At 36.3% G+C, this 21199-nt stretch overlaps 1 protein-coding gene across 1 annotated transcript in view; it reads left to right on the top strand.

Moving 5' to 3' along the window:
* Positions 1-18780, top strand: part of DDX10 (DEAD-box helicase 10) — a 234327-nt gene extending 215547 nt beyond the window's left edge. The window contains exon 18 of the mRNA XM_016160572.2: positions 18099-18780. Within this exon, the coding sequence (XP_016016058.1) occupies positions 18099-18276 (178 nt within the window). The 3' untranslated portion in view covers positions 18277-18780. The remainder of the gene's footprint in view (positions 1-18098) is intronic.
* Positions 18781-21199: the final 2419 nt, after the last annotated feature.

The raw sequence follows: 21199 nt of genomic DNA, 5'->3' as shown, positions 1-21199 counted from the left end.
GTCATACTGCTTTCACAATTAAAATATTTTGACAAGCTTCTACATGTGGTACCAAGAACTAGAGTAAGAACCTTCAGCATTATTTAAATCATATTCCACTTAAGAGTTAAAAATATCCACTTGATCTGTTAGTCTCTACCTTGTTGTAATACTTCCTCCATCCAGTCTTTCAAATAAGAATTTTTTAAATAGCTATCATGTGCCAAGCCTAGTGATTGCAGGTATAGAGCATAGAACATGAAACAAGAAAAATACCTTGCCTGCTTTCACAGTTTTTAGTTCAGTTACGGTTACAGATAACTGAGTGTGGCATTACAAAGCAATGTGAAGGTGGGCGCATGCTGTGATTTGTGCTCTGGAGGAGGTAGGGAGTGAATTTGGAGAGCATGTAAGTGATGGATGTAACTTGGCATTGGTAAATCAAGAAGAGCTTCCTAAAATGAGATGACATCAAAGCTAAACCCGAAGTAAGTTTGTCTTAACTGAGCAGGGAGAAGTGTAAATTACCTTTATTAAAGAATGTGGCCTTTAAAGTGAGAGAAGAGTATCTTTAACCATATTCCAATTAAACTCTTTCATTAAAATTGTTCCTTTTAGTTGTGCCCCACAAGCTGAGAAGTTTGGTTTTGAGCATGTATTATAAGATTTATTTTGTATATCTGGTAGCATTCATCATGTTTGGTTTATGGCCATCTTAGTGTGAATTGCTAATGATGTGAAAATTTGCAGAGTATTGAATATGATGAAAAAGAAGCAGCTAGATATTCCAGATATTCATTATCTAGTCATATCAAGTTTTTAATATTCATAATCTTAACCTTTTCAAAAAAAAAGAAGTTCATGGTTAGAGTTACTGATTTACATTAATCCTTTCTTCACAGACCATGGTCTCTGGCTAAGGCAGGTTGCTTTAGAAAGAATTGTTATATGGTGGAGTATTTGGTAGGTGGCATAAGACCAATTAAGTACATCTGTAATTTGTATTGAGACTATCGGCATAATTTAGACATAACTTCTATATAGATTGATACTTTTCCTGTTCAGAGTAAATGTTTCACATCCAATATATTTAACTGTTCTTTTTGCCTTGTCTGACACAGCGCTGAATCAAAAGACTGTTTTTTGGCTGTTTTTTTCATTTGTTTGAAGTTTTCATTCATTCATTCATTCATTCATTCCTTTTAATCTGTACCATGTGAGTTTTCTGTTTTTGAGTGAACTTGCCTATCTTTAAAGTTATCTCTTCCATCGAGGAGATGAACCACTTCAATCTCTGTGGTTTCTCCTAATGTTGCTCTGTGACATCTCTTCAGTAAATTTTGCCCAGCAATTACTCTTCCAAAACTTTATAGTCAGCTTTGTAATATATGGAGAGCTTTTCACCTGGAGTATGAGTCAAAGTTGAATTTCTGGGTAAGGGAACTTCCCAGAAAGCATTTTCATTTCCTTCTTAACTGTTTTTGGTTGGGTTTGAGTATGGCACATTATATATTTTAAATAAATTGAAGTGGAATTATTGGTGCTGAGTATAGGGGATGATTTTTTTTTAAGGGATTTTTTTCATTCAAAGTCTAGGTGATTGTTAAAAGAAAAATACTTACGGACTACAATTTCACTTACTTGAATTCTATTTCTTTGGTGAATCTAGTAGGTGGCAGATGTGGAAAGAAGTCATTTCAGCTTAATGGCATATTGACTTTATTGTGTGCCTGCCAGTCTTTCTTTTTGTTCTTTTTAATTTCAGGAAATTTATCCGTGATTCCAATATGCCTAGCAGCTTTCAAGAGAAAATCTCGATCATCTCTTATTATTTCTGAAATATGAATTTCCATGAACTTTCGCATTTCATAGAGCTTTTAACATAACATGAATTGTGGGTGAAAGGAGGAGTTAATGTACTTGACTCTCTTTAAGTTATGTACCTTTTGTCTTTCTCCCTTCTGCCATTGCCCTAAAAAACAAAACAAGAATGTCCTGTGTGATGTATGTCATGAATAGAGAAACTTCCAAGGAAGATTATCGGGGTTGGGATGAGGAAAGGCAATATTATTGGTCTTGAAACTTTTAAGGGAAAGGTTGCTACCCATTGAATAAGGAAGGTGTTATTTTCCAGCTTGAGGGTTGGGAAGGGGAAGATATATTTTGAGAAATTTGGGGTTTCAGAAGCTCCCGGTTTAATATTACTCAGTTTTTTGCTCTGTACTGTCTACTCCTCTGTCATGTAGCCACCCATTAAATAACTGTCACTTAGGATCTCTAAGAAGATAGATGAATGGCTCTGGATGCTGTGAGGCTGAGATGAGCCATCCAGCAAGGGTGGTGAACCACCTAGTAGTGTTCTATTGGCTGCTGCCCTAATTCTAGTTTGTGGCAACTTTGCCTCTACTGAAAAGATCATTGAGGATGACACTTTCTTAAGATCATCATTTTTGCGTTTCACATTCCTTCACATAGAATGCATTAATACCAAAGGAATATATATAACATTTCATCACTTAGTTGCACCATAATTTCCTTATCCACTCCCCTTTTAGAATTTTAGAGTGTATCCATGCTTAGGTTTTTGGTTCTTGTTTGGTTTTGTTCTTGCCATTTTAGGTAATTCTCTAATGAACAACTTCATTGAAGACTAGGTTCTCTCTCTTTCTCTTGAAATTATTTGAAGGACTAATGAAGAGTAAGACTGAAATGTAAGACAGTTTTGCCAGATAGCTGGAACACTGGGGATATGCTTGGGTAGGTGATGATCTTGATTTTGAAAACTAATCAGTGAATGTAGTTCAGGATAATAGCTGATGTGCTTCTGAGGAACACAAAGTGTTCTACTTGCAGATGAGTAGTGAGAAAAATATATAGAATATAAACCCAATTTGTATGGGTATTTTTTATTTAGGGAATAGAAATAATTAAGTATGTTTTCTATATTGCTGCAGAACAGGAATTCTTAACCTGAACTCTGGATAAGCTGGAAATTGTTCACAAAATGATGGTATGTGTATGCTTGCAGCATAGACTCTCCCATGCATTTATCTGGAAAAAGGGTCATGAATTTTCATCCAACTCTCAAGTGTGTTTATGAACCTAAATAAAAAGAGAGAGGGAGGGAGGGAGAGAGGGGGAAAGAGAAGGAGAGGGAGAAGAAGGAAGAAAGGAAGATAGGAAAGAAGATGGATTGGGGACCAAAGCTTTTTGCCAATCCCAAATGACACATGTGCATTTTTTAGAAGGAACCATGTATGTGGATCAGTAATGTGATTGCAGTCCTCTGCCTTCTGTTTCCTTCTCACCACTCCCAACCTTCTCTGATACTTAGAATTCTGATCTAAGAGGACATATACTGCTTTTGCAGTTATGTTAGCAATGAACTCGGAGACAATAAATCTTTGACTAAATTGTTTGTAGTATTAAGCAGCTAGAAAAGAGACGTTAAGGAAATGATACATTTTTAGTTCAATTTCTGTATGCAGTAGCCTTCATCAGAAGGAAGCTGGGCAGATTTTATGGAATGTACTGCAGTAATTAATCTTCATTAGGACTGTTGCCATGGCCTTGTAAATTAAAATTTATGATGATGAGAAAAGTCTCTGGTACAACATATTTGAATAACAGCGTGCCAGTGCTTAAAGATAGTTATAAAGATTTCTGAGAATTCTTTTAATGAACTCAGGTTCACTTATCATTAGCTTAAAATTCTTTAGGAAAAAGTCTAAACTACATTTATTGATATGAATGCAGACAGGGAGTTTTATACAAACTGGACATTCAGGTGCTGAACTCTTGGTAGCTTTCCACACAATTTGGCAGCGTGTTGTAAAAGGACACCCATGGGTTTCGGTGTAAGTGAATATTTACCATTCTCAACCTCAGTCCCCGGCTAGCTTGCAGCTACATCAGTCTTCAGTTTCACCTGATTCCTTTCCTTTGCATTCCAGAAACGAAAGAGTAAAGGAAGAGGTTGAAAAACTGCACAGACACTATAGCAAAGGGAGTATGCTTTCTTCCAGCAGCCGCTTGTCCTGGCTTTTGTGACATTTCTGAATAGGCTTGTACAGTGACGTTGTTCCTCCATTTTGTGCTGTAACACACACAAACTCTCATGCCTCTATAATTGTACATGAGTAAACAGCCACTACAGAAGTTAGGAGCTCTGACATGAGGCACCATGACACTTCCTAGTTGCACAGTGTTAGGCTTAGAGAACCTCTCATGGTTTGGGTTGCCATTTTATAACTTAATTGTTGGAACTGCTTGCCCCAGCATCTTTGGAAATTTAGTGCTTGCTCCACTACACTGTGTTTCTGGATGGACCTCACATACCAGGGAAGAAGTTGACAGGTTTTCTCAGCAGGTCTTTTTCTTCTGTAGTATCTTGTCCACAGTCATATCAGACAGCTCTTGGAACATTCTCCAGTCTTGAAGTAGTGGTTCTCAGTGCAGAATCCTTGTTTGTAAGGAATGTGCTTTCTAGGTTCCTGAGGACGTTCCAATTTCTTTTCATTGGAGTTACTTCACACTTTATTTAAAATATGCTGTATAACAATGAGTGGTCTTCCTGTTCATGGCAGGCACTAATGATTGTTTTTGTAATGTATCATCTGACCTGTCCCATCCCTTGCTATGTCTGTAAGTCTGTTATCTAAAGCCTCCTTAGGTCCAGAGAAAGAATTTTAAAAATCAAGTGGAATAAGACCTAGTAGTTGGGTCTACATGGAACAATGTAATATAAGTGAATCAGTCTCTCTCCTTTTGAGTTTCTGTATCAATGTGTAGGAATTTAAACAATGTCTGCTCCTGGCAGGCTCGTTCAGAAGCATCCTATCACAAAAATAGTTGTTCTAGCAGGTGTAAGATATGAGTTACATGAGGGTCTATGAACCAAGAGACTGAATGCCTTGCCCACATTACTGCATATAGTTTGGAAATATTGATCTACATGTCATGTTATTATAAACTGTAATATGGAGAGAAGCAGGAGTTTTGTGAAGTTAAGTCTGTGTTTGAACAAAGGCAGGCTACATGGCCCTGTGGGAAAACTGGCTTTTGGAGTCAGATAAAACAGACCTGAATCTTATGAACCTTAAGACCTGACTCTTTTCTAAGAAAAGAATCTTACTTTCTTTTATAAAAGAATCTTACTTTCTTTTATAAGTCGTGGACCATAGACAAATTACTCAGTCTCTTGGACCCTCATTTTTTCTTCAGTCAAATGAAGATAATTATTATGTTGCAAGGTTATTGTGAAGATCTAATGGAGGTAAAAGGAAAGCAGAGTATGATACATAGGGTCACTAATCTCTGGTAATCATTTTAATTACTGAAAGCAAAACTGTGGTAGTTTTAAAATGAGTATATACATTTAGAAGAATAGAATTTAATGTCTTCTGGGAAACCTACTTTCCATTTTCTGTCTCATCAAAATCATTCATTAAGCCTCAGATAGACAACAATGCAGGCCCTCCGTTCAAAACAATCTGCAAAAATGCCCTGCAGACTAGGTTGATATGATAAATGGTATAGCGAAAATGATGTCAAGTAACATATCTTGTTCAGCATACAGGTAGAGAGTTCATATCGCCAGATTGGAATGTGGGAAATGCCTTTACCTGTGTGTTTTCTTTCAATGGTCCTATTATTTGGGGCATTCAGTAGACTAAAAGTTTATGTGCTTGACACAGAGCAATAAAGAAGAGAGAGTAGATTCTAGCTCTGATAAAGCTTACACTCTGGTGAGGAAGACAGAAATAAAGAAATAAATAAACAAACAAAAAGTAGAAAATGAACCATAAAGAATAAAAAGTAGGAAAGACATTATGATAAGGGTCTGAAACTATAGAATAATGATAGGAGTTGGGAAATTTCACTTTATATGAGGTGATTAGGAAAACCTCTTTGAAGTGAGACCTGAAGAATTATTGAAAGCCTTCTTTTAAAGAAAGAATTCATCCTAGCATTTTAACTCTGAATTCCTCTGACACTGACTAAAATTTAAATATTTACCCTAATAGCATAATCATGACTATACAATTATGTATATTCCTGCCAAAGTCAATTTCTCTACACTTTTTCATCCCATCATCCTTCACCATGTGTCTCTCCTAACAGTGATGCTAGTTGTCTTTATGGAAGGTGGTAAGGGCAAGAAACAGCTGCTATTCTAGTCTACAAATTGACAACTCATTAGAAAGGCACATGAGAACAAGAGAGTGAAGTTGAGTTGGTCTGAGTACTCCATTTGAAGACTGTAAAGGTAATTCAGGTTATAAATTGAACCTGCATGTCATTCTTTGAGGATAAGAGAAAACTCTAATGTATTTTTATGCTTAATAATTTAAGTCATAATGTGTTGTTGGTATATGAACTCTTTTGAACTGCATATCTTTTCATTAGACTTTTTAAAAGCAGTTGTAGTTTATACAGTAAAAATTGAGTGAAAAGTAGAGTTCCCATATACACAGCCTTTCCTATTATCAATATTTTATTACCATTTGTTATCAGTGATGAACCTACAATGACACACACTGGTCCCCCAAAGTCAATAGTTTATATCAGGGTTCATTCTTTGTTTTGTACCTTTTATGAGTTTTGACAAATGTATAATATGCATCTACCATTACAGCATCTTACAGAATAGTTTCAGTGCCCTAAAAACCCCTTATATTCCACCTATTCTTTTTTTTTTCCCTCTCCACCCTTTCCTCTCCCTGCCATCCAACCCTTGGCAACTACTGGTCTTTTTAATATATCCACAGTTTTGCCTCTTCTAGAATGTGATAAAATTAGAGTCATAAAGTATGCAACCTTTTCAGGTTGGCTTCTTTCACTTACCAATATGTTTTCAAAGTTCTCTCACGTCTTTTCATGGCCCGAAAGCTCATTTCTTTTTTTATCACTGAATAATATTCCAATGTATGGATGCACTACAATGTGTGACCCATTCATCTATTGAAAAATACCTTGGTCAATTCCAAGTTTTGGCAAGTATAGATAAAGCTGCTATAAACACTCATGTGCAGGTTTTTGTGTGGACATAAGTTTTCAGCTTCTTTGAGTAAATACCATGGAGTGTGATAGCTGGGTCATATGGAAAGAGTGTACTTAGTTTTTAATGAAGCTGTCGAACTCTCTTCCAAAGTGGCCTCACCATGTTGTGTTCGCACCAGCAATGAGTGAGTCCTGTTGCTCTGCATCCTTGCCAGCTTTAAGAGGTCAGTGCTTTAAATTTTAGCCACTCAGTAAGAATTTTTATAGTTTAAAAGAGGCTGTGTTTATTAAAATACAGTAGACCCTGATAATCAAATTGTTTTTTTTTTTTTTCAAATTTGATTATATGTGGGGTGAAATCCTATTCCAAGCATGAAATACCAATTTAGCAGAGCCTTATGAATGGGGTTGTCCTTTCAGGAATCTTCTTCCCAGCCTCTCAAAGCTAAGATTTCTTGTCTGAGTTAAGACTAATAATAATGTACTTAATTTTAATAAAAACACCAAAGACTGTTGTTGCTGAGACTCTTCACCTACCAGAGACTCAGAAATCTCTCCCCTCCTAGAACTTCTGTCCTTGATTATTTTTCCACCAAGGCCTAACCTTCTCAATATTCCTTCCTGACTATCCTAGTTCTCCAGAAATTTCTTTCCATTTGTGGTTCCACATCATTAGGACGTGAACTCAGCAACCAAAACCTGGGTTATGATGGTTACATTTTATAGTTCTGTTCTTGGATTACTCTGGTTCAATAATTTATGTATTTAATGGGTTTTAGATATTTACCTTAACCTCATCGATCACTTATACTACTTTTTTTCAATGAAAAGGTGTTTTGTACCTTAACAACAAATGTAAAAACTTTTGGCACATAAGCATCTTACATTAAAAGGCTTTCACTTTACATGATAAAGCCCGTATAACTCAGTTAACATTAACAGAAAAGATATATTCCAGAATTTTCGTAAAGCCATCTTTAATGAGCAGTAGTTGAATCACTCACTGTTAAGTAGCTGGTTTTAATGAGCAACCATTTCAGTACTAGACAGGCTGGGGCAAGGGTTGGTGGGAAAGAAATAGTCTTTACATTATGCGATGTGTACATTCCAGAGATGTTACATGGAAAGTTAAAAAAAAAAAGTTTTTATGGTTAGAGCATCTTCCAGATATACCGAGTTAAACTTAATACAAAGGATTACAGTAGAATCCAAACAGGATGGTCTAGATCGTATAAATACCTTTGTAAATACACCTTTAGGAAACTCAAGGTTGTTTTAAATTGATCAGTTTTGGTTTCTCCTAACTTTTTTAGGATTCAGATCCTATGTCTGTTTTATCCATAAGATTATTTTGTGTCAGATGCCTTGCTGATGTCTAAATACTTTTTTTCCTGCTCTACCAGTCTAATAATCCTCTCAAGGAAATGAGGTTATTCTATTAGAGGTTGTTTTTAGAGGGCTAATACAAGCCCTCTTTTTTATGTAAAGGATAGATAGTAAATATTGTACACTTTGAGGGCTACTTAGCCCTCCCTTTGTAGTGGTTAAGCAACCACAGATAATAGAAAACGCATGTCACTGTGTTCTAGTAAAACTTTATTTATAGATCAGAAGATAAATATACCAGCAAAAAGAACATTTGAAAAAAATCTTCCAAATCTTTTCCCTATGTAAATATACGTGCAGCCTTTTTAAAACAAAGATAGGCTCTCATTCTGTTAGTTTTATAACCAATATTTTCAGTGTTGATAAAGAAATTCCTGCAATATTTTTTAAATAACTACATCGTATTTTATTTCAAACATTATAACTTATTTAACAAGCGAATCCCTTATGATTGGACATTTGGGTTTCCAACTTTCAGAAATTACAAATGACTGCCTTGAATATCCTGTAACTAAATCTTTATACACATTCCTAATTCCCACAGGAGAAGTTGCTGGGCATGCATACTTGAATGACTTTTGAAAGGTAGTTGTGGTAATTTACATTCCCACTAAGAGTTTATACTCGAATTGGGAGTTAAGATGCATACAGGTGAAAAAAAATCACTTTAGTATTAGAAGTAACAGCAGTAGGTGCAAAATGTCTAATAAACAGCGGTGTTTGAATTCAGAGGAAAGAGATCACTTTTAATAGGCTATTTGGATACCTTTTGTAGAAGATGAAGAATTGAAGATGAATCTTGAAACAGGGCAGAACCTAGCAGGAGGGAAGCGCCACGTTTACATTACAGAGGGGCACAGGCAGGAACACACAGTGTCCCGTGAGGGGCCCGTATGAGGAGTGCTGGGAAGAGGGAACAGGAGGAAGGCTGACCATCACGTGTCTGGGTGTTCTTCCTTTTTTTGTTTCTCATAAATGGAACAGACTGCACTCTTATTCTGTCTGACTAGGTAACTGTAAGTACCTGAGAAAAATAAATGTTGAAACCAGGAATTCAAACCTAGTGAAAAATCTGTTATTTCTGAGAGAAGTTTGAGGCTTAGTTTCAGTGAATTTAGAAAGTAAGAAAGTTAAATGTATTTTATTTAAAATTAAGTCGTTAATATATGAAGGTTTTAAAATTGAGATCACATTCAAATTTTATATCTTTATTATTAGCAATGAATAAATTGGCACAAATGTTTACTTTGGCTATTGTGACAAGCTTTTATATAGCAATTTTCACTAAAATTTCCAAGTCATCAAAGTAGAATTTTCCAGATATTGTTCATTAGGATTGCATATTACATTCCCTGATTACATATCACATAATACAATCCGGCCTTGTTGGTTCAGATTACACATCCTTTGTGTTTTGTTATATGATTAGTTCTTTAAGTGACACACCAGACATCACTAATTAAATCTCTTCATTATTTGGATTATTGAAAGATTAATAGCTCTGAATTCTTTTGCTTTGGTTGTTAGTTTAGTTTTTACAGCATTAGTGGAGTTTCAGTGCTCTGGGCCATGCTTTTCCTTTTTAAGTTGTGTTTTTATCAGTCATCGTATTGTACTCTCAATGCTGAGCAGTAACGTGGTCCTTTTGACACTTGCCTCATACAGTTGAAGAATGTGGAGAGAGTTCAGCACTTTAAATCACACAGATTATTTTTATTGCTATAAAAATAATGCAGAGCTCAGGGCCAGACTCCTGGATCCATTTCATAGGCCACTACCTAGTTGTCAGTTCATGTTGTGAGCCGCCGTGCCTCCTTTGGATCAGTGGAGTACACTTATTTCGTGAAAGGAACTCTCACAGGGGTTACCGCTATTTCCCACCTATATTTTGTTTTCTTTTTTTTTTTTTCAGCAGACATATTATTTTCAGAATGTTCTACCATCTGTTTGGTCAGCTGCACCAATGATGTGCTGCCATAAGGCACCTAATAGTACTATTGATCAAAAAGTTCAAGAGTCTCTCCCAGCACTTCCAGAAAATTATTTAAGAAACCAGAACTCACTGTTACGTACAATTGGACTGTTAACCAGTAATAAAGGCCCTAGTGCTTAATTGGATCCAGTAAACTCCCAGTGAACATAACTAGATGGGGTCAGAACCCTTCTGCCTAATTCATCAGTATATAAATAAAATAGAGTCTTCTGTAATGTCATACAATTTGGTTTCTCTCCCTCTACCAGCTTTGTGATAATGTGCAAGCTTAAGGTAACACAGTATTTGTAATTATAATCATGCTGTACATTAGATCTCCAGAGCTTCATCTTATAACTGGAAGTTTGTATCCCATTTTCTCCACTCCTTAGCCCCTGGTAACCACCATTTTACTCTCTGTCTCTATAAATTCAGTTTTTTTCAGGTTTCACATGTAAATGATGTACAATGTTTGTCTTTCCCTGACTTAATTTCACTTAGCATAATGCCCTCAAAGTTCATTCATTTTGTCACAAATGGCAAGATTTCTTTTCTCACGGCTGAATAATATTCGTGTGGCGTGTGTGTGTCTGTGTGTGCGTGCATGAGTGTGTGTGTGTGTTTGTATCACATCTTTATGCATTTGTGTGTTCACGGACACTTAGGTGGTATACATATCCTGGCTTTCACAAATAATGCTGTAATGAACATAAGAGTGCAGATATCTCTTTGAGATCCTGATTTCATTTCCTTTGGGTATATACCCAGAAGTGGGATTGCTGAATTGTAGGGTAGTTAAATTCTCAGTTTTTTGAGTAACCTCCATATTGTTTTCAGTAGGGTCTATGCCAATTTACATTTCTACCAACAGTGCACAAGTGTTCTCTTTGTCCATAGTCTTGCCAGCACTTAGTCATTCTAATAAGAGTGAGGTGATATTTCATTGTGTTTTTGATTTGAATTTTCCTGATTAATCATGTCATGCATTCTTTTGTCTACCTGTTGGCCATCTGTATGTCTTCTTTGGGAAAATGTCTATTCAGTTCTTCCATGCATTTTTAATCAGATTTTCTTTCCTTTATTTTTTCTTTTTTTGCTATTGTTGTATAAGTTCCTTAGATATTTTGGATATTAAATAACCCCTTATCAGATACATGGTTTACACATGTTTTCAGATGTTTTCTTCAATTTTATAGGTTGCCTTTTCATTGTGTTGTTTCTTTTGCTGTGCAGATGCTATTTATTTATTTGTTTATTTGTTTGTTTGTTTATATTAAGTTTATTGGAGTAGCAGGGTAATACAATTATATAATTTTCGGTTGTACATTATAATTTGAAATCTATATATTCTATTGTATGATTACTACCCAAAGTCCAGTTCTTTTCAGCTACCATATATTTGATCCCCTTTACCCACTTCACCCTCCTCCCACCCCGTATATTTGACCCCCTTTACCTCTCCCCTTCTCCCCCATCCCCTACCCTCTGGTAACCACTGGTCCATGGTCCATGTCCCTGAGTCTCTGTTTGTCCTGTTCATTTGTTGCTTTTAGGTTTACATTCCATATGTAAGTGATATCATGTTATTTTCTACTTTTTCAGTCTGGCTTCTTTCGCTTAGCATGATTATCTCCATGTCCATCAAGGTTGTCGCAAATGGCAGTATTTTATCTCTTCTTATGGCTGAGTAATATTGCATTTTATATATGTGCCACAGCTTCTTTAGCCAATCATCTATTGTAGGATACTTTGGTTCCTTCTATGTCCTGGCCACTGTGAATAATGCTGCTATGAACATCGGTGTGCAAATATCTTTTTGGATATGGGTTTTCAAGTCTTTGGAGTAAATACCCAATAGTGGGATTGCTGGATCATATGGTAGATCAATTCTTAGTTTTTTGAGGAAACTCCATACTGTTTTCCATAGTTGCTGTACCAATTTGCAGTCCTGCCAGCAGTGTATGAGGGTTCCTTTTTTGCAGTAGCTTTTTAGTTTCAAAAAAAAAGTAGTCCAACTTTTTATTTTTCCACTTTCATTGCTTATGCTATTGGTATCATATCAAAAAAATTATTGCCAAGACCTGTGTCAAGGAGCTTTGTTGCTGTGTTTTCTTCTAGGAGTTAGATGATTTTAGGTCTTATGTTTAAGTGTTTAATCCATTTGAGGTTCATTTTTGTGAATGATGTAAGACAGACTCTAATTTTATTCTTCTGTATATGATTATCTAGTTTTTTGTACCATTTATTAAAGAAACTCTCTTTTCCTCCATTGAGTATTGTTGGGTCTCTTGTTAAATATCAGTTGACTGTATCTGAAAAAGTTAATTCCTGGGGTCTCAATTCTATTCTACTGGTCCTTGTGTCTGCCTTTATACCAGTACCATACTGTTTGTTGTTGTTGTTGTTGTTGTTGTTGTTGTTGTTGTTTAAATTAATATAGCTCTATAATGTACTTTAAAATCAGAATGTGTGACGTCTTCACCTTTGTTTTTTCTCAGGATCACTTTGGCTATTTGGGGTTTTTGTAATTCTATACAAATTTTAGGATTTTTTTTTTTCTCTGCAAATGCCATTGGAATTTTGATTGAGATTACATTGAATCTATAGATGGCTTTGAATAATATGGCCATTCTAATTCATGAACACAGTATATCTTCCCATATATTTGTGCCTTCTTCATTTTCTTTCATTGGAATATTATAGTTTTCAGTGTACAGATCTTTCACATTCCTGGTTAAATTTATTCCTAAGAATTTTATTGTTTTTGATGTATTGTGAATAGGATACTTGTATTTGTTTTTCAAATAATTCACTGTTAGTTTATAGAAACACTACGGATTTATATATCCTCAACTTTAGTGAATTCATTGATTAGTTGTAAGAGATTTTGGTGACATCTTTAGAATTTTCTATATATAAGATCATAACATCTGCAAACAATGACAATTTTACCTCTTTCTGGGATAGATTAGATGCCTTTTATTTCTTCAGCATCATCATTTTTTTTCCTTTTTATTTTTATTTATTTTTATTTTTTTTACCTTATTCCCTTGCTGAGATGTTTGATACTGTGTTGAATGGGAGTATCCTTGTCTTGTTTCTGATTTTAGAGGAAAAGCTTTCAACCTTTTACCATTCAGTATGATGTTGGTTGTAGGCTTGTCATATAGGGCTTTTATTATGTTGAGGTTTTATCATAAATGGATGTTGGATTTTGTTAAATGGTTTTCTGCATCAGTTGAAATGATTGTGTGATTTTAAACTGTAATTCTATTAATGCGAGTCACATTTATTAATTTGGGTCTATTAAACCATCCTTGCATCCCAGGGGTAAATCCCACTTGATTATGATGTATGATCCTTTTAATGTACGTTTGAATTTAGTTTGCTAGTATTTTGTTAAGAATATTTACATCTCTTTATCAGGGATATTGGCCTATAGTTTTCTTATAGTATCCTTATCTGACTTTGGTACAAGGGTAATGCTGGCCCCGTAGATGAATTTGGCAGTATTCCTTCTTCTGTTTTTTGGATGAGTTTAAAATTTGGCATTAATTCTTCTTTAAATGATTGGTAGAATTCACCAGTAAAGCCATCTTGTCTGGGCTTTTATTTTCTAGGAGATTTCAATTACTGAGTGAATATCCTTATTTGTTATGGGTCTCTTCAGACTTTGTATTTCTTCATGATTCGGTCTTCTTAGGTCGAAAATTTCTAGGAATATATCCATCTATTCTAGGTTATCCAAGTTGTTTGCATATAATTTTTCAAAGTTCTCTTTCATAATTATTTATATTTCTGTTATCAGTTGTAATATTCTCTTTTTTTTCCCTCAGTTAATTAATTATTTTGTGTCTTTTTTTTTAAGTCTAGCTAGAGATTTGTCAACTTTATCTTTTCTAAAAACTGGTTTTGGTTTTGTTGATCTTTTTATTGTTTTTCTGGTTTCAGTTTCATTTATTTGCACTCTGATTTTTGTCATTTCCTTCTCTGCTAATTTTGGGCTTAGTTTGTTATTTTCTAGTTTTTTGAGGTGTGAGGTGAGGTTGTTTATTTGTGATCTTTTTTCTTCTGTAGGTATTTATCACTGTAAATGTCCCTCTTAGAACTACTTTAGCTGCATCCCATATATTTTGGTATGCTGTTTTTTGTTTATTGTTTATTTCAAGATAGTAGTTTTTGATTTCCCTTTTGATTCCATTGAATCTATTGGTTGTTCAGGATTGTGGTGTTTAATTTTTACATATTTGTGAATTTTCCAGTTTCTTCCTGTTATTAATTTCTAGTTTCATACCATTGTGGTCAGGAAAGATCTTGGTGTGATTTTAGTCTTCAATTTGCTAACACCCATTTTGTAACCTGTCATGTGTTCTATCCTGAAGAATGCTCCATGTGCACTGGACAATAATCATTCTACTACTGTTAGGTTGAATGTTCTGTATATATCTATTAGGTTCATACTTCTTGCTTCCTTTTGTGGAAGAAATTTTAAGCTTGTATGCCTTTTCTGAATCCTAAAACACAATATACCTAAGTCTTGACTAGTTCCCTTTTGCTTTCCCAAGGGAGCCACTAAAACTGAAGTTCGTGGTCTCTGCCCGGCCCACAATTTGGGTTGGCTACCTGCACGTGCTTACTAGCCATCTGCCAAAGCCGGCTCTCATTGCCGCTCTTGGGAATTCAGAAAGGGAGCTGGCCACAGGATGGGGATGTGTGTGATGAGGCATACAGAGCACTGGGGGTGCCCATGGGCCAGTTGGAGGGAGCTGTGGGTGAGACATCCCCAGTGGTTCATGGGTGGGCTTCTTGTTGGAGTCTGTGATGCAGTTAGTCAGATCCACATCCTTTTAATTTCCTCGGAGAGTTCTATCTGCCATTCTCCTATCCCCCTCTTAACCAGTCTTACAGCTTACAATTTAGTACTCAGAATGAGGTAAGAGAAAAATGGGCCCTTTTGCCAGCATCCTATATAGCTAGGAAAGCCAGGTATGCACTCACATGCTCTCACTTTCCTCCAAGGGAAAAGTCACAGGCTGAGAACATCTCTCTTGGCCCTGAGCTGTGCTGCCTTGGCAGAGATGTGATGTGAGTAAAGTCAAACTGTTTCTCTTACTCTGTCCATTGAATCCAAACTCATATTTTTTGCTCCAATTGTGTGCTGGAACTTCTGCAGTGAAAACTGGAATTTGCACAAAGGTGCTTTCATCTTTGGGTGATTGTTTAAAACAGTGTTCTCTCACAGTCAAGAGGAACTGGAGCCACTTCATGGGACATTGCAGGGTTCACAGCCAGAACCAAGGTCTGTATGTTTATTACCCAACACACGGTTTGATGAGACTCCTCCCAGATCCTGGGCGTGTAATACTGGATCCCACAGCTTCCACAAAGGCACTTTTGTTTGTTCTTCAATATCAGATTTTGTTGGGAGGGGAAATGAATGAGGAACGTGTTATTCAGTCATATTGTTGATGTCACTCTCCAGTGCCACGCCATTCTTTTTGGAAGAGACCAGATTGTGACCATATTTTGCTCTCTGCTTACTAAATGTTCTCTAGATTCATTACATTATACCCACTTTGGGTGAATTACCTGTAGAATATCTATATTATTGTTTAATAATATACAAATTAGCATTTATTTATTATAGAAAGTAGTATGAAATATGTTTCTAGAACTTGAACTGGTCTGCAAAGCAGCAGAGGTACTAATTGTGAACATATTGGGCTGTGTAAATTTCCCACTTTCCTTTTATTATCTGAACCAGCTATTTCCTGTAGGGAATATAAGGTGTCGGAGCACGTTAATAAAGGATGCATTAGTAAAGCCCACTATTTAAGCTACTTCTGATGAGCTGTTCTGAGATTCACTTGAAGTACAGACAGGGTAAGAATAAGTATTTTACCAAATAAATTATGGCACTCTAGCCCTGTGGAATTGGCACAGAACTGGCCCTACTCAAGCAGACTAGGACTTAATATTTTTTATTAGGGCCCCTTTCCACTAAGAATCACTTTCTCTGCTGACTGAAATCCCATCCTAGGGCATGCTTTCATGTTCATTTTTCCAGGCACTATTTAAAAATGTAATTATTTGTGGCTTTACATAACCTCATAATGTCTAGTTTGTCTTTCCTCCAGTGGTGAGAGAGTATGGCTGTTGAGTCAGAGCATTGGGCATTTCTGAGAGGTACATGGGGAAATTATCTAGTTTTGCTTCAAGCTGGTCATAAGTGGATATGCTAATTAGGCACATTCACTTTGCTATCCAAGCTATCTTCGTAAGGAGTAATAGAGCCCATTGAAACTTGAGCAGTTTTTTTTTTTTTTTTTGAATGCAGCATGTGCTAGGACTATAATGTAATTTCTGTGATAATTTTTTTTTGTTTATTATATAACATCAGTGTATAGGCAGAAAAGAAACTAACATGGATTGAGCACTACTATGTTCTTGCAGTTTTATAATTTTATTTAATTCTTACATCAGTTCTGCTAAGTAAATTATATAATCCCCATCTTCACAGATAAGGAAACTGAGTCTTAGAAAAGTTATTTGTTTGGTCAAGGTCTGACTGTGTCAGTGCCAAACTAATGTCTTTCCACAGCTAATTATTTTCATTGCTGCCCTCCAAATGTTGATGGAGGTGAGTGAACTCAAATTGCTTTCAATAACCTGGCTTGGGGCTGAATTCAGATTTGAGAGTGAATCTTGTGTTTATAATCTGGGTTCAATCATTTGACCTCTCTTAACCTCATTGTAGAATGAGGCTAATGCTTCACACACCAAGGATTTTCATGAAGATAAATGCCGTGATCTGTGTAAAGAATATAACACAGTGTCAGACCTTCAGCCCTTAATAAATGGTTGTTAATGCCATTTCTGATAGATGGTTTTTTTGTTTTAATTTTCTATTCAATAATTGAACATGATGATGGTATCTCAGAATGCTTTGGGGATGTTTTGCTTTTTTAATTTTTGATGTATCAAGTGATAGATGGTTTTTTTGTTTTAATTTTCTATTCATCTTTGAACATGATGATGGTATCTCAGAATGCTTTGGGGATGTTTTGCTTTTTTAATTTTTGATGTATCAAGTGATTGCCTCTATCTTCAGAAATTAGCTTTATTTTTATGAGTCTATTCTTCAAGTGTGTGCAGAATATGGAAATAATGTTCGTTTTCTTAAGACCTATATATAGGTCTTAGATGCAGATTTTAAATGAGGAAATTTATTTCGTGTCTTAAGTAATTTGTAATTTAACATTTCAAGTTTTGTTTTTCTCATGATCTATATATCACAATGCAACAGATATTAGAATTAGCACCTGGTATACTGATATCTGTTAGTCCATTGACTGCTACCTAAAGGATAACCCAACTTTAAACAGAGATAGTTTGATGAGGCAAGACAAGCACAGATTAGAGCCAGTCTGGAGCCAGACTATGTACCTCTCAGTGTCTTCAAATCGTGGATCATATATCCACAGTTTCCTGGAACTATTGTGAGGATTTGATGACAGTGTGTCCAGACTACTGTGCACAGAACTCAGTGCATGACAGATAGGCCTTCTCTTCTCATCCATTAGTGGTAAGGTACTTGCTTAAGAAACAGGTATCCTCAAGTTGTTATAGTTTCTTTCTCTCGAATAATAATATCACTTTACCAACTATCTGTTATTGGTAATTTTGTTCTATTTTAAGTGTTTGGTTTCATAATGATAAACTGATTTATAAAGTAAATCATTGGATTTGTTCTTACCAGTGATGCCAAGAAGAAGCAGGGAATGAGGAAAAGGAACAACAATGAAGTGGAAGAAACGGGACCCACAAGTCGTATCAGAAAGAAGGCCAAGTGGGAAACCTTAGAGCCTTTGGACACAGGCCTGTCTTTGGCAGAAGATGAAGAGCTCGTGTTACATCTGCTCAAAAGTCAAAGCTAAATACTTCCTGCTCTTGTCTTCTCCTTAAAACCTCTGGTCATGATTATGTGGACAATTTGAAAAACAATAGGCTTTGAGGAACTTAGGTAACATGAGTCTCATGTCCAAAGGACTAATTCTCCAGACAAAAGTGATCATATCTCTAAGCCCCATTCATAAGAGGTGCTTGTGCCATCCCAGAGCAAACTCAGAGTGAGGATGGATGATAAAATTTATTGATCCCATTTTCTAGCATGTGCTCTGTTAATTTGTTATCCATGGGTTCCTACATTTTTGTCATTGGAAATGCTTCTTTTGTTTTAATGGCACATTCTGGAGACTTTGTTTCATTGTTAGGAATTCCTGTGTTGCTTTTTTTACAGAGGTGTCTGTGTACTGTTAAATAGAATTGCTCACAATTTTGATTATTTAATATCTTTAAAGAGGGTATGATGGACCAGCCCCAAGAAAGAATGAGTATTTTTGAATTGAGACAATTAAAAATAAACATATTTCTTATTAAAATTATTGTTTTCATGTGTCTAGTAGTATTAGAGCACTCTCAGGGAAAGATTCTTAAAATGCTTGGCCAATTCCTGAAACAGTGAATTTTCAATATTCTTAACTTAGCCTTCTCAAAGATGTCATTTAACTTACACTTGGAGATTTGCTAGCTGTCATTTATAAAATCTATAGAAATCCTGAATCTAAAGCTTTGTGATCTAAAACCTAATCTCTTGGCACATAGTAGCTTCAAGGCCTTCTGTAAGGGCCTTCACAGCCATTTCCTCTGGCAAATGGAGATTGACTCTGAGAGGATGGGGAGAATAAGATCAACACATTGCGATGAGCAGAGTGAGGAGACGAAGAGAGAGCCCCTGGACATTAGTTGAATCTACTCCTCATAGTTCCCAGTTATGTCATGGGTCGGTAAATTCCTTTTTTGCATAAACTACTTTGAGTTGTATTCTGTCCCTGGAGCTGAATGGATCCTGACCTTAATATATATTGTAGGTGATACTAGTTTGCTGATTTTGAAACTAATTAAAACATCATAATAGTGTTGAGAAAAGCTCAGGTAATAACTCGTGGTAGATTATATTCTTGTTTAGTAAGTATTCACTCTCACCCTCTCTTTCCCTTGGGAAGCATATTTTTTCCATGCTACTGATATTGGACTTGGCCATGTATTTTACTTTAGTTCTTGGAATATGGCGAAAGTGACTGTGTGCCAGTTTAAGCAGAGGCTTTAAAATGCTTCTGTACTCCTGCTTTCCATCTTGAGGCCAGCATGGACCAAAGAGAGGGCACTGCTTCAATCTGGGCACAAGGTGAAAAGACATGTGAAACAGACCTGGAGCTACCACAGTCACCTGTCAAACCTGTAGAGCAAGAAATCCACTGAGACTTGGGGAGTTATCACAGGAAAACCTGATTAGTTCATGAGGTGGGAGAAGCATATAACCAATGATCGGGAGCGTTCATTCATTCAGTAAACATTAATTCAGCAACTACCATATACTAGACACTATATTTGTGAGAAATCCAAATAGTTCCCTCCCCATGCTACCATATAGTAGAGGAAAGAGAAAAGCAAATTCATAATTTTAGTCATTATGAAAAGGAAGTGAGAAGAGGAAGATTATTTGAGTGAGAAAGCTGCTTGGCCTGGTACCCAAAGATGAATTCCTGCCTGATGCTTAACTCAGGCCAAGAGGCCATTCATCAGACTCATTCATGTAAGATGATCCCTAACATTGCCTATGTCTCTGAGAGCAGATACACCCAGGAGCAGAACCCTTTGGAGGGCTGCCATCTCATAAGCTTAACATGGCATTTTTGATTTGTTTGGGGCTATAAAAAATGGATAAGTTTAATTAAATGTAATTAATTTTGTTATACAACATTTGGAATACCCCAAACATGGAAAGTCATCTCTAGGACTGTTGGAGTCTGCCAGGGGATGCAGATGTTCCTGGGAAGTGTGGGAAGGAAGTAGAGGATGGGAGATGGTGGCAGAGGCAAAGGGGAAAGAGCCTGCAACCAAGATTTCAAATCCCTGTTTCATATCTTTTAAGACCATTTTAACTAGACATGTAATCATAGTACGATTTTCTTCCACAGCCCCTGCTGATCAGACAGCCCGAGGCAGACATGTTTTATACCGTATTACCCAGTGCCTGCTGAGTCAGGTATTGGCAGCTAATCTAAAGGCCAGTCATTAGCCTCTGAGAGAGGCTGGTGCAAAAACCTCTGCCTAGACAGGGACAGATTGGGTAAATAATGTTCCTACTCTCAGAAACTAAAATTCAGGAAGTCAGCAAAATAAGGTTATGAGACAGACCAGCAAGCACATGGTAGACAAAAAGTGGGCTCAGATTCAGAGTTACACAAAGCCGTATGTAAGTAAAAACTCAGGCAAAAAAGATAAAAGTAAATGGTGAGGGTTCCAGTTGGTTATGGAACGTGAGGCAAATACATAGAGTATAATAAATCCAGGTCAGAGTAGCAAAGTCCTGCAGATGCCCCTTCTTGAGGTCTCTGAGATCCACGCTGACCCTCCAGGTTCTGTCTCCAGGAGGCTTCCCTTCTACTGGGTCCTATTCTTAGATGTCTGTGCCAGTTGGTCTCCTTCCCTGCCTGAGGTGTTAGACCCCATTTTCTGAGCTAGTCCTTGGTTTTTTTGCACACAAAAGACCTTCATTAAAACTCAGACTACTATAATGCTGCACTACTTAGACTTTAATATGCACAGGAATTACCAGGGGATCTTTTGAAAGTGCTAATCCCAAATCATAGGTCTGAAGCGAGGCCTGGGATTCTGCATTTCTTACAAGCTCCCAGGTAATGATATGCTGCTAGCCCCTGGACACATTTGAGTAGCAAGGCACTAATGGAATTCAGAGTTATTAAAATCATTATTCACAGATAAGAATTCTGTCAG

The sequence above is a fragment of the Rousettus aegyptiacus genome, unplaced genomic scaffold, assembly GCF_014176215.1.
Source record: "Rousettus aegyptiacus isolate mRouAeg1 unplaced genomic scaffold, mRouAeg1.p scaffold_m13_p_5, whole genome shotgun sequence".
Classification (NCBI taxonomy): domain Eukaryota; kingdom Metazoa; phylum Chordata; class Mammalia; order Chiroptera; family Pteropodidae; genus Rousettus; species Rousettus aegyptiacus.
Note: the sequence above shows the minus strand (reverse complement) of the source record. Positions and strands in the feature narration are given on the sequence as shown.